Here is a 14,741-nt window from a genome sequence, read left to right as displayed (position 1 = left end):
AAGAACTGAGCATTATGCTTTCCAAGTATACATTAGATAGTGTGTAAGTGTTTCTCACTTTCAAAATGATAGCAAAAAGTAAAGCTATTGTAACGTTCCTTCCCTTAGGTTTCTTTGCATATCAACTATCCTTGTAATGGCTTTCCTGTTGATGCTGTATGGTCTTTCATTTGGTAGAGTGAAATCTTATAAATGGATTACTTCTGCTGTGACTGCTTTTGTTGAAGCTGGTGCTGTTCGACAACCAATTAAGATTTTTCTTAATGTCTACTTTTATTACTTTCTGCTAAAGGTAAGCGCTCTATAGTCACGACTTATTTTTTCACTTGTATATCTAAGGTCTTCTTTCATTTTATTTCATTTATTTGCCTGTTTCATTAGCTTACAAAATACGAGAAAATTGTCATATAAAGCATTACAGTTGTCACTAATCTACATACAAAATATTATGAAGTAGCAAAAGGTATACATAATATTGCATTAATGCATCTTGCTAAACTATAAAGCCATAAAATAATATATATCAAGTATTTACATGGTAATTAGGAAAACATTTTTACTAAACCTGTCATGTACTAAGGAGTAATATCTATTAACAATTCTTCATTTGATGAATTATTTAAATATTCCTTAGTACTATAACAGCACTTTACAGTGAATAGGTTAAATTACTCCTTACAAAAAACGATAAAATTAGTCATATTCTTTAAGTACATAGGACATTTATTATACAATCTGGCACAATTCATATACAGTACATAGTTCTGCTTTTATTAGCATATTTTTGATGGATCATAAATATGTCACTGCCTTGTCTTGTATTACGGATATGAACATTTTTGTTAAAGGCGAAAAGGTGTCTGTTTCTCACGGTAAGAAGAATATATTTATAAATCTGTAAACTGGGAAGTGTTAAAACTTTTGCTTCTATGAAAACCTTTTTACAGGATAACTTTGTGGGTAATCCGAAAATTATTCTAATCGCTTTCTTTCGCAATCGGAAAGTGCTTAAACTATTTTCACCAATTCCCAATGTATTATTCCGAAGCTAATTAATGAATTAAACTCAACATAATAAAAGCTAATAAGTGCTTCTGTGGACACCATACCTTGAAGTTTATATAAGACAAAACACTCGCTACTTAGCTTTCTGTTTAAAGTGAAGCTGTACGCAGACCATGAGAGATCGTTACTTATAGTTACACCTGAAAGCTTTGTCCAGCAAGAATATTGGAGGGAATGAGAAGATATTGTTATTGTAGGTGATATACGCGGTTTCCCTGGAAAATGAAAATGTAAGTGAATCGATTTATCATGATTTATAATTAATTAGTTCGTTGTTAACCACTTTATCAATTTGTCTGTATGTATTATATGCATATACGTGAACACTACAATCAACGCTACACAAAATTTAGTCGGTTAATGCAGAAATTATGTAAGTCTTTTTGTAATATATACACTCTTCCATGTTCCTACATTTGCTAACTAAAATCTCGGCCTAATATGGTTTATTCATATATTATCATAGACCATACATAGACCTCATTAGATGTCCAAAAATAATCAATATTTAAATGTTTGGATTCTTGTGATATACTCTAACCAACTTAGTTTGTAGATGTTTCAGAGATATCAAAACAATGCTCTCATATGAATCTTTATATAAACACATTTTATACGTTTACAATCTTGCAAACCACTGTCGCTGAAATTTAAATATCTGTTCAGAGAAAAAAGACGACAAAATGTGCTTCGGACATACAAATGTGTACGAAAACGATTCCTGTTGTTACAAGACTTATGTTTGCTCTACTATTATTTTGTCTTTTGCAATTCTATTAAAAACTAGAATTTTCTAGACCTTAGATTTTTATCAACGTTAACAGTTTTAAAAATAGTTTAGAAATTGCATTTTTTAAAAAACACATAATTTGTGTACCTTCAGTATTGTACTTCCATGAAAAATAAAAAAGCGCTAGGTTGTGGGTGTTGGTGTCTAAACTCTCCTAAATTCTTAACACTCTATACGCTGAAAAGGGAAGTGATATCAGAAAGCAGAAACCGCCCGAAATCTCGTCTTTATACTGAACAAAATTACATTTTAAGTTTCTCTGATGAGAATTCTTTTGTTTTCAACCTTCAACAACTTTTTCATCGTTTCCTAAGATTGTGAAAGAATAGCAAAGTCGTGACTTTTGTGGAACTCTTATCACTGGTTTCTGGAATTCTGAAATGAAATTGCAGGAGTGTATAATGATCTAAATACGACGTATAACTTATTACACACAACAAAATAGAAATTTTGAATTTCACTTAGAAACCAAGTCCAGCATATTATACAACAACTTGATAGGATAGATTGATTGAAATCAATCTTGATTTTTAAAACAAGTATCTTTGAAATAAACTACTTTGATGTAAAAACAAGTTAAATTCAATTCCTGTGTTGTTTTATTGGTAACTAAATGCGTTATCATAAGAAAATACGTAATTCATATAATATAACCAGAATGTTAGTTAGTACCATATTTTGTAACAGTCTAATTAAGTAATCGGTTGTTGTTCAAAAGATTGACGTATATAACATATTTCTAACATATTGTCTAGATCATGTGGCATAGGTTTTGTAAGAAGTCCCACATTTATGTGCAAGTATTAAGTCTTGTGGTTTTGTAAGAAGTCCCAAATTTATGCGCAAGTATTAAGTCTTGTTTTTCTACTTTTTTAAATCAAGTATAGTTCTTGCTATGAAAAAATTCCGTGTAAGTGACAATATGGCAATTATACGCAAACGCTGATTTTAATACTTTTCACCTTAAAGTTATCACGTTACTTATCTAACAGTTTAACTCAAATTTTATGTATTTTTCCTTAATATCTATGAATACAATCTGTGAAAAACCATGAATATTAAAGTACAGAATTATTTTGGACACCAAAGGACCTTTAATAAGTATTAAAGTCGTTGTAAACTTTATACGAAGATATGTTTTCAATTGGAAACGGTGGAAGGTAGATCACAATAATTCTTTAATATTGATTAATTGTGACTTTTGGGAACCATGGCTATTTGTGCCTGTGGCGATATGGCCAATGTTCGACACAATGAAACGTCTTAAAGAGTGTAATATTATTTGAACAATTTTCCCAAAGGATTCTATGTGATAAATATTCTGAAGAACGAATATCCAAAGTTTTGGGGCTTTGAATCCAATTGTATTTCAATTCGTAAGTTTTTTGCTGTAGCCCAACATCACCATAAGACGGGAATTTTGGAAATTGTGAGAGATATTCTTCGGCCATATTGGTAAATTTCAATGACATGTGTGGAAGAAAGTTGGTGGAAATTGTGAGAGATATTCTTCGGCCATATTGGTAAATTTCAATGACATGTGTGGAAGAAAGTTGGTTCTTGATATTCTTCGACGGTGTTGATTTTTCTTTCTTCCAGGAACACAGAAATTTCAATGACGTAAATGGGAAAACCTAAATGCGCAATATATTGAAATCGTAGTGTAAACACAAATGACATATGTCTATGTTTAAATGCAAAGTAAGTTGTGTATGGAAATGTTTCTTCCAGGTATACTTCCGGAGGAGATTTAGACACCCGGAGCTAAGATAAATACAATAACAATTATATGCAACTCATACTCAGGACACCTCCTTTAATGTAAATAGGTCCCAGTGCAGCCCCTCATGTGTTGCTATCACCCCTCTGAGACAAAACTTCTGAAAAAAAAAAGGCTGGTTTATCGAGTGGATTGATATGGGACGTTTAGAACATAAGGCATACAAGCCCAATTACCAAAACTTGTAAGGAAAGACAAAGTTTGTACGCTCCGTTTAAATGCATGGAAAAGTGAACACTGTTTCTTACATTATGAGAGTTATTTGAATAGTGGAAGAGCGTACATTTAAAGATAAATATTTCCTGTGACTTTGCAAGATATTTCTAAATATGAAAATCAATATAGAAAACAATTTTCAGATCTACCACGCATGGTTATTAATATTTCTGGTTAGGAAAGTAAAAATAAAATCGTCTTAGAATCGTCTACTTGATTTTCCATCACCATAAAACAAAATTAGTTGAGCTCTCTTGTGATATTGTGAACAGAAAGCGCTTTTGGCGTGGGAGTCCGGGTTCATTTTCCGACGGGAGCTCATGTGGTTTAGATTTCACTTAAGCCTCGACGTCTCATATAGTCTCGAGGCTGAAAGGGACGCTACACGCAAATCCAATTCCTATTCCAAAGACAAAGCTAATTTAAAATTTAAAATAGTCATAAATTATTACTCTTTAAAAAGATTATTAAAATGTAACACATGCATTTGAAAGTCGATTAGAGTAAAGACAAACTACTTCTCACAGGAATTGTTTATTCGCAATTACCGTATTGTCTAAATTGGTTTTCTATCTCTGAAAATCCTGAGGAACATCTGTAAATTTATGAAAATAATTAGTCAGCAAAAATCTAGGCCAAAACTTGATACAAATCTTTAATTCTAAAAACAGAAAAGATACTTTAGGAATAAAAGCATATCTCCTGATCTTGAACGGATTGAATCATATGTAGGTAGTCCCAGATGTATCCAACCTTAAGTATATATGAGGTTGTCGTTTGAAAAACATTACTATGGTTCTAAGTGTCAGTCTTATAAACCTTAAGTGTGAAGTTTGAAGACGGTACGTTGTTTAGTACTTGTTTCGTACCCATTAATAATAAACACTCTCAATAAATTTGTAAACATGGAAAAATGGGTCATCGTTGAACGATACAATACATTCATTGAAAGGTTGCAGTCCAACCAAAATCAAAGCTGAGCTAGATTCTACTCTAGGGAAGTCTGCTCCTTCGTTTACAACAGTAAAATATTAGGTGAAAGAGTTTAAATGAGGCCATTCGAGCTGCAAAGACGAACATCGCAGTAATCGACCAAATGAGATGACCACGCCAAATATAGAGAAGAAAATCCACAAAATGGTATTGGATGACCGTCGGCTGAAAGTATGCGGGCTAGCAGACGCTTGGTAGGCACTTGAAAAAGTGCTGTACATCGCATATTGACTGAAACTTTGGACATGAGAAAACTGTGCGAGAGGTGAGTGCTGTGTTTGTCACAATGAAACAAAAATAGTCTCGGGGAGATATTTCAGTCGAGTTTTGCCAATTTTTCACAGTAATAAAGTCGACTTTTTATGTCGATTCATAACAATGGATAAAACATGAGTTCATCACTTCACACCTAAAACACATGGAACAGTCGAAATAATGTACTAACAGGAAAGAATCGGCTCCAAAGAAGGCGAAGACAGCTCCATCTGCTGTTCATTGCGTCAGCTTTTTGGGATGCGCGTGGGATAGTTTTCATTGATTATTTCCAAAAAGGAAACATAATTAACGGCGAGTATTATGCAAACTTGTTGTTGCGTTTGACTGATGAAGTCAACAAAAAACGTCCGCATGTGGCGAAAAAGAAAATGTTTCATCAACACAATACATCAGTTCACACATCCGTTATCACGATGGTCAAATTTAATGAGTTAAAGTTCGAAGTGCTTCTTCACGCACCCCATTTGCCAGATTTAGCCCTCTTGGATTATTTTCTCTTTTCAAACTTGAAAGATTGGCTCGGTGGTACAAGAACTTTCAACAATGAAAAGGTGGAGTCTGGGGCTAATGGCTATCCTGAGGAGCTCGATAGTTCATATTATGAACAGGGTATCGAAGCTATTGAACATCGCTGGGAGAAAGTGTATCGAGCTAAAAGGAGAGACTATGTTGAGAAATAAAAATAGTTTTTCCCTTTTTTCTTTGCTAGGTCGAATACTTTTCGGACTTCTCTCGTACGTCTCAAGTACGAGAGGATCCTTGACGAACATTTTGGAAGAAGACGGCAAACAGCGGACGGGACGATTACGGCAAATGTTGTCGGAAAGACGCCAAAACGCTGGCGGCGTGCCGAAAAGTAAAGGAGCCGAAAGAAGGTCGGCAAACAGCAGACAGACCGACTTCGTCAAAGATGCTAAGACAGGCGCCAAAACGCTGGCGGTTCGCCAATTAGTAAGATAACTTTTCTACTATAGGGCCTGCAAGCGGAACAGTATATGGGAAGTAAGTTTCACAGCTAATAGAGTAAGCTGATGATCCTTTTAAAACGAGTCGGAAAAGGGTCGGCAGACAGTGGACGAAATAACTGCTGCTGTTAATGCTCGTGTACCACCCCCATTGACAATTTGCCGCTGTCGATGGCGGACCGCCTCCTACTTCAGCAGGCAGGCCGTCAACACAGGCGGTGTCAAGGCGGGATGTGGGCATTTTCCGCTTATGGCGTTTTGCAGCTCTTTCCGATGGCGGCCAGCATGCTTACCATTCTGTTCTGTACATATCCTTAACCGTGCGACCCAGTGCTTGTGCACTCTGTGAAGAATATTTATTGATATTTGTTCATAGGCTGTATTGATTCTCCTTTTCAGGTAGCCAATGTCATTAACTTTATACTGGTAGATAATAGCTTTAAAGTGCCCCTAAAGATAGAAATCCAACGGAGTTAGGTATGGAACCTTGCTGGTTACTCAACTGGCCAATGCCGACCTATCCAGCAACCGGGAAAGTGTTCATTGAGCCATCAATTATATTACAACTATAATGTGGCGGTGCCTCATCTTGTTGCCAATATTGATAAACCACCCTTCCTCGTTCAACAAGTGACATAATAGTGTTTTCAAACATATCTCCATATTGTACAGCATCCGAAGTCTCATCAATGAAAACAGGTCCAATAAGTTTTTTGTCCCATATTCCACACACCACATCATTACCTTACCTGCACCTTGCATCTTTGATGCATCTATCTAATTAAGATTTGTATTAGCCCAGTACCGAATATTTTCCCCAATACCAAGAAATTCTACGGTAAAACTTTTTTTAAAAAAATCTGCAACGGTTTTGAAGTTGTGAATAGATTTAGAATAGATTATGTTATCATTTAGACTTAAATTTTGTTATGTGTGGAACATTATATAGACGGGAACCGATTGTCTCTTTACTTTTTTCTAGTAGGTAAAACAGGATGCTAACTCGAGAGGAAAGAATTTGTCCTTTAGGCTAAAGGACACAGTTCAGCAATAACAGCCGTCTTCAAAGAGCGACATCCTAATCGCGAGCCGGTGACAGGCAGTGCTGTACGAAAACTAATCCCAAAAGTCAGGACAACGGGAAATGTTAGTGATTTCCTCGATCAGGGCGCCAACGAAATGCAACTGATCCAGACATATCAGCAGCTGTCTTGGTTGCATTGGTGAAAAGTCCTACGAAAGGTGTGCGACGTCTATCAAGTGAGCATTATGTTAGTCAAAAAGTGTTCAAAGAATATTATAAAGGGAAAAGTGGCACCCTTTAAATTGCAGTTGAACAAAAACTGTCAGAAGATGATTCTGATAGACTAACGAGTTTTGTGAGTTGGCGTTGGCCCAGATAACTCGTGACCCAGTGTTTCCTCATAGCATTGTTTTTAATGATGAAGCAAATTTCTATGTAATAGATGAGATTAACAACCAAAATGTCCGGTACTGGGCTAATACAGATCTTAATTCGATAGATGCATTAATGATGCAAGGTACAGGTAAATGATGCAGTGTGGAACATGGGGCGAAAAAATTATTGGGCTTGTTTTTATTGGTGAGACCTCGGATGCTCCACAATATGGAGATATGCTTGGAAATACTGTTATGCCACTTTGGTTGAACGAGGAAAGGTGATTTCATCAATATTGGCAACAAGATGGGGCCGCGCCGCATTATGGTCATAATGTAATCGATGGCTCAATGAACATTTTTCTGGTTGCTGGATAGGTCGGCATGGATCTGTTGAGTAGCCAGCAAGGTTCCCGACCTAACTCCGTTTGATTTCTATCTTTGGGAATACTTTAAATCTATTGTCTATCAGTGTAAAATTAATGAAATTGGCTAAATGAAAACGAGAATCAATACGCCCTGTGAACAAATATCAATAAATATGCTTCGCAGAGTGCACAAGCAGTGGGTCGCACGGTGAAGGATATGCATAGAACAGAATGGTGGGCATGCTGAACATGTCATGTGATTGTAGTTGTCTTATATGTGTTAGTTCTCTCTTTTATTGGTTATTAAAGAATACGTAATGTGAGATGTTACGAAGATTGTTTTTTACTTTATCTTTATAATTCAATTCTGAACTTCACACAGCACATTTCACAGCATTTCACACATCATATCCTAAATCTATTCACAACTTCAAAACTGTTTCAGAGTTTGGAAAAATAACCTTACCGTTGGGTTTCTCTTCGGACGAGGGTGTTGTTTAATATGTCACACGACCATGTTGCCATTTAAAATATACAAGTTGATTCCAAGATGGCGGACGACAACCTTAAACACGTCATAATAATTTTTGGTCACTAATATAATGTATATCACTAGTATGTAATAAGTAACTGGTAAGAAGCTAAATAAAAAAAATAGTTTAGTTATACCATCTTTCAATAATGTTTGACTTTATTTTATTATCTGTTTTATAGTATCCAGTGGTGCATTTATATGAGATTATGTTTACAGTTGATATTAAGGAAGTTAATGAACCACTAAACAAGGACACTCTTCGTCGTAAATTAAAAGAACAGTATTCTAAGCGGACGGAGAAGTTATATCAACCGCCATCAGAAGCTGTGCAGCGTGTAAGATCTTCGGCTTTCTTTGTATTGTAATATCAATAACTTACTGGCAATTTCTTATCAAATGTAGAAGGAAAAATGATAAAGCGTAAAATGATTCAATATTTGTTTCATACTGTAAATTATATATATATATATATATATATATATATATATATATATATATATATATATATATATATATATATATAGATATATAGATATAGATAGATAGATAGATAGAGATAGATAGATAGATAGATAGATAGATATAATGATATATATATCTATATATATATTAGGGTTGTCCATAAATATAAATTTTCAGTTTTCAGATCGAGCTGGTCTCACCCCCTAAAATGGTTCCATAAGGAACCAAATTAAGCCAGGAGAAAAATTAGATCCATTGAATAATTTTAAATGGTGCCACAAACGACCTAAAATTCTGAATGCGTTTACGGGGAAAAGCTGTAGTGTATGCATAGTGTATGGGGAAAAGCTGGAATAAACTCTCGTAATTTAGAAACGGCTCAAGGGAATGAAAAGATATCTTGGATAATGGAACTAGAGAAAGAGATCAACCTTACCTTGTATACGTTATCATGGCGGTCGTCTTGAAGTCCGCCATCTTGAATTCAGGTCAAATTTTTTAAATAGGAAGAGGATCATGTGACATATCTTTTTGAGGTAGCATTTCACCAGATGCACAAATCTGGTATTATTTTCAAGTTACCCATATTCATGTAAGAGTTATTACGTATGAAAAACAAAATGCTACATATAATGTTATTTTATTGCAGTTATGGAACACAGATATGTAAGAATTTTGGAAGTCTTTTACATAAAACTGAAACAAACTGCTTGTTTCGCTTTGAACTGCAAATAAGTTTTTTTTTTCATCAAGATGATTCATAGACCATTATGAGGAAAAGGAAAAATTATAACTTGGAAGAAATTGAAATATCCCTTATTTATGTAGTATCGTTTTGGTAAGTTATGAATCTTATTTGCTACATAGCTCACTTTGTCGCATATAGGAAGAGATTGTCTGTGGCCTTCTGCAAAAGAAACTGTTTGTGCTCCTCATTTTTCGTAAGAACGTTGTTGTAATCTTTATATTAGTTACGCTCCCCTTTCTGCACACCGTTTGTTACGTGGATGAATTAAACTATTGTCTTTCCTTGAAGATTTATTTATTTATTTATTTATTTATTTATTTATTTATTGGACACCTATTACAGGAAAAGAATATTCCCATTTACAATAGGCTTACATAATTACAAGCTTTATAAATATTGAAACACACAACAAAAAGAAAAAAGAAAATAAACATGCAATTAACATCACGAACATGAGAAAATACAAGTAAGAGATATATTTGTATTAATTCCTTCAATAAGAAATGCAAACATAGAAATAGAACCTAGTAAAGACTATGAAATCAGCCCTTCGTGACAAAAAATGAATGAAATACAAACAGAACATAACAAAAATATAAAAATCCAAAATATAAATGTTGAAATAAGATTTCTGTCAAGAAGCAGAAATGTTTTCATTTAATAGAAATACTCTTTTAATTTCAAAATACCATAATCAATGTCAGGTTCAAATTGAAAATCTCTCTTACTCAAAACTTACACTCAAGAGTTTTTACATAAACTGAAAAAGGCATAGCAAAATCCAAGTCGACATTCTCCTGTATCAGCTTGTTGTATAATCGACAAATTCTCGTAATAGGTGAGTTTAAATGTGCCATAGTTTGAGACCTGTTGCAGATAAAAGGTAATCGATTTCTTAATTTTTTAGATTTTATATTAAAATTCAATAGCTTTAGGCACTCTGAACTGTCGACAATTCCGTTCACTAATTTGTAGAGGAAAATTAGCTGCGTGCGCTCATGTCTAGTTGCCAATGAGCTACAACCAAAAATACTCAGAAGAGATTTGTACGATACCTTTGCTTCGTAAGAATTAATATTAAAAACCTTATAATACAGATATCTCAAAAATTTATTTTGGATACGTTCAACCTTGTTAATATAGTTTTTGTAATAAGGAGCCCAGACTATAGAAGCGTAATCAAATCTACTTCTAACAAGGGTATTAAATATAGTTATTAAAGCATCCACATTGTGGAAGTCTCTGGTGTTCCTCATTACAAATCCCAAAAGCTTAAAAGTCTCATTACATACTTTCTCAATATGTACATTAAAAGACATCCTATTATTGATAATAATTCCCAAATCATTTACCTCTTGGCATCTTTTGATATTTAAGTTATTAATCTTATAATCAAAATAAGTGGGATTATTTTTTCTTGAAAAGGTTATTGCAGTACATTTATTGATATTGAAATGCAGTTTATTTTTAAGACTCCAGTTATAACAGCTATTTAAATCATCTTGAAGCTTCCAAACATCATTAGGTTCTCTTATTTGTCTATACAGTTTCATATCATCTGCGTACAATAAGCAATTTGAATTTTTGAGAACAGACGGCAAATCATTGATAAATAATACAAAAAACAAAGGTCCCAAGTTAGATCCTTGTGGCACACCTGAGTAAACATCAAATAAAGTAGATCTTTGATTATTGAACACCACATATTGTTTTCTGTCTTTTAGGTAAGATGAAATCAATAGAAGCAATTGTTCTGAAAATCCAAAACTAGACAACTTCATAATTAATATATCGTGATCCAATTTGTCGAAAGCTTTTGAAAAATCTGTATAAATTGTATCAACTGAATGATTATTATTGAGGGAATCTGATATATACTGAACGAAAGTAACGAGATTTGTAACTGTTGATCTCCTGGGATAAAAACCATGTTGATAAATTGATATATATGGTTTAACATGATTAAAAATTTTATTATAAAGGATGTGTTCAAAAACTTTAGCTATTGTAGAAATTAATGAGATTGGTCTATAATTTTCTATTGCTGTAGGATTACCCTTCTTTAATATAGGACGGACTTTGCTAATTTTCCAAACATCAGGATAGAGAGAAGTTTTTAATATGAGATTATAGATGTGACATAGAGGTATCTTCAGAACTTCCCCACATCCCTTAACAATGTACGAAGGAATTAAATCAGGACCAGAGGATTTAGACGATTTTAACTTTTTAATGGCATTCACATAATCTTGTTCAGTAATGGAATTGATCACAAGACAGTTATTAACATTTAGGATGGAAGAATAATACCCATTATAATTTGGACGACATGAAGAGTAAACGCTTTTGAAATATTGAGCAAAATTATTGGCAATGGCAGAATCAGAAGTAAGTATTTGATTGTTATATACCATATGGCTGACTTCTAAATTATTACTCTTTTTGCTCTTAAGGTAATTCCAAAAGCATTTAGGGTTTCTCCTTAAGTCATTTTCTGATTTCCTTATATAAAGTTCGTAAGCCCTATTAATAAGAGTTTTAGCTTGTTTTCGTAGCTCCTTAAATTTATTCAAATTATAAACTGAAACATGCATATGTTTTCTATAGTAATTTTTTTCTTTAAGTATACTAACAATTTCCTGCGTAAACCAGCAGGGGTGACGGTGCCTTTTGAATATTTTCTTCTTGGGCACATTACTATCGATAATAACATTTAAAATATTATAAAAGTAATTCACTGCTAGATTAACATCTTTTATAGCAAGTAACTCTGACCAGTTTTGTTGCCTTAAAGAACTATATAAATTAAGGAAATTAGCTTTACTAAAATTATATGCAATACTAGTAGTATGTTTGATACGCGAAATAGTGTTATTAAGGTACAGTTGACAATGTAATGAGGGATGATGTTTATCTTCTTCTAATAAGGGATACATATTTCTAGATACTTTAACTTCCAACTCAACACTAGAGAGAACTAAGTCAAGAGTTTTACCATACGCATTCTTTACTGAGTTCATTGATCTTAAATTATGAAATGAGATAAAGTTTGCCAAGGACTTACAGATAACGTCACCATCTAACAAATCAAACGAGCAGTCTATAATTGAAGGAATATTAAAATCACCAACTATAACAATATTATGAAATTGTATATCAACTACTTGTTCAATTTTTTCAAAGAATTCAAGATATTTTTCCACTTTAGTATTCGGTGGAAAGTATACAACAATGAAATAAATATATTTAGTTGCTATTTTAACTTTTATACATGATGCTTCAACATAATTTATAACAATTGGAATTTCAGTAACACTATAGTTCTTTAAAATTGCTATAAGTGCACCTCCTCCATCTTTGTGAATTCTATCATATCTAAATACATTATACCTTTCATCAATAAATTCATTATTATATATACCGTCACACAACCAAGTTTCGGTCAAAAGTATTATGTCGAAATTAGTGGCTGCAATACCCGTGTACAGTTTATGTAATTTGGTTCGAATACCCCTAACATTTTGATAATTTAAAAATAACGTCTGATCATTGCTGTTCATATTTTACGTTAAACTTCTGACTTCATCAATAGTAGTGAGGGTATATACAAAAGAGTCATCAGCCTTTTTCCTTAATTTGATATTACCCGCATAGTCAACCCAGAGGAAAGCAAAGTTTTTCTCTCTCTTAACTTTCCTGGCCTCACTAAAGATTATTCTACGGTGCAATGTTAAACTCTGGTTGACATAAATAGTCCCACCCACTGACAGACCCAGATCTTTACAACTGAGATTTCTTTTCACTTTTCTTTTTGCAATAAATTTATCCTTATCTAATCTCCTAACAAATCTAACAATAATACCTGGTTCTGGTTGGCTGGGAGATTTCTTCAACCTATGACATACATCTATCATATCATTAGTAACACTTATGTCCAATGCTGTACCTACTCTCTTAATTATATTATTAACATCTTCATTTGGTAAGACAGGTATACCTTGTATTTCAATTGTGTTCCTTCTACTATACTGGTCCAATTCATCTACTTGAACTTTTAATTTGTCAATTTGTTTTTTTAACGATAGATTTTGATTCTTTAATTCGTCAATTATATTCATGCATTTATTCAATTCCTCAGTTTGATATTTGATGAGGTTACAATTCTCGTCTAGTTTTTCATGGATGGTGTTTAAGGAAGCACCTAACTCATCCTCCAGTCTTTTATTAGAGCCTTTAATTTCGTCGACTTCCTTTTTGATTGATAGTAACAAATTGTGTACTTCAGACAAAGTGGGGAGTTTTTCAGCCTTATCCACAGAACTGTCACCAGACATGGATTTCCGTCGGGCCTTCTCACAATCTTTACATCGCCATACATTATCTGAGGATTTAAGAAATTTCACATCATCTTCCTTCAAGTCAACACAAGCACTGTGATAAATATTGCTGCACTCCTTACACTGAATTTTTGAATTTACATCTAGTCTAGACACTGATTTCGAACATTTACCGCAGATTCCCATGATGTACCACTCAAGAGAAAAGAAGAAAAAGAAGAAAAAAAAACAAAAACGATGTGCACCCGAATAATGTGCTCCCAAATTCTTCTATTATTTAAATGATTGGTTTTCTGACAAGTAAGAAACTAACTTTTTTAATATTTGTAAATATGCCAATTATGTGATACGTATTTTTCACCAGCTTTTAATGTCACTACTTGAATTCAAAGTTTTTTGCTCGCATATGATCTGGTACTACGCACTTGTGAAAATTACCAAGAGTGAGTTAGCAATGCTGAATAGTTTGTTTACATTCGATGCTAGAGTATCACGCAAACTAATAAGTGGATTTTATAATGACCAGTGAAATAAAATGACTGTATACCATATTTGTCGATGGCACTGGTACTTACTTGTCAATGCAGATACAACAGCTGCCTCTCACATGCAGAAAAACCACTGAATCACATCATTTGAACTGGAGCACATTTACAGTCACATACTCATAAGGGTTGCAAACTCACTATCTGCAACTAACAAGATAGTCATTGTTAATTGGCCATGAAGTCGGATCACACTCAAGAAACCCTTTGGGTATTTTAAATCTCTCGAGGAAAATTTGTTTGTTGTAACAAAATCACTGATT

General features: G+C 33.5%; 2 protein-coding genes across 2 annotated transcripts in view; one reads left to right on the top strand and one right to left on the bottom strand.

The window, feature by feature from the left end:
• Positions 1-8,751, top strand: part of LOC145679417 (uncharacterized) — a 31,475-nt gene extending 22,724 nt beyond the window's left edge. The window contains exons 3-4 of the mRNA XM_081749998.1: positions 109-292; positions 8,566-8,751. Coding sequence (XP_081606124.1) covers positions 109-292; positions 8,566-8,751 — 370 coding nt within the window. The remainder of the gene's footprint in view (positions 1-108; positions 293-8,565) is intronic.
• Positions 8,752-13,159: 4,408 nt separating this feature from the next.
• LOC145679415 (uncharacterized) lies at positions 13,160-14,119 on the bottom strand. The gene has a single exon (XM_081749997.1). It carries the CDS (start codon positions 14,117-14,119, stop codon positions 13,160-13,162), a length of 960 nt encoding a protein of 319 aa, XP_081606123.1.
• Between the last annotated feature and the right edge of the window lie 622 nt (positions 14,120-14,741).

Source organism: Thermobia domestica, chromosome 2 (genome assembly GCF_964235325.1).
Source record: "Thermobia domestica chromosome 2, izTheDome1.hap1.1, whole genome shotgun sequence".
Taxonomy (NCBI): Eukaryota; Metazoa; Arthropoda; class Insecta; order Zygentoma; family Lepismatidae; genus Thermobia; species Thermobia domestica.
Note: the sequence above shows the minus strand (reverse complement) of the source record. Positions and strands in the feature narration are given on the sequence as shown.

Bases quoted from the DNA above. Each gene is read 5' to 3' on its own strand.
- LOC145679415 (XM_081749997.1), bottom strand. From the start codon at position 14,119: ATGGGAATCTGCGGTAAATGTTCGAAATCAGTGTCTAGACTAGATGTA.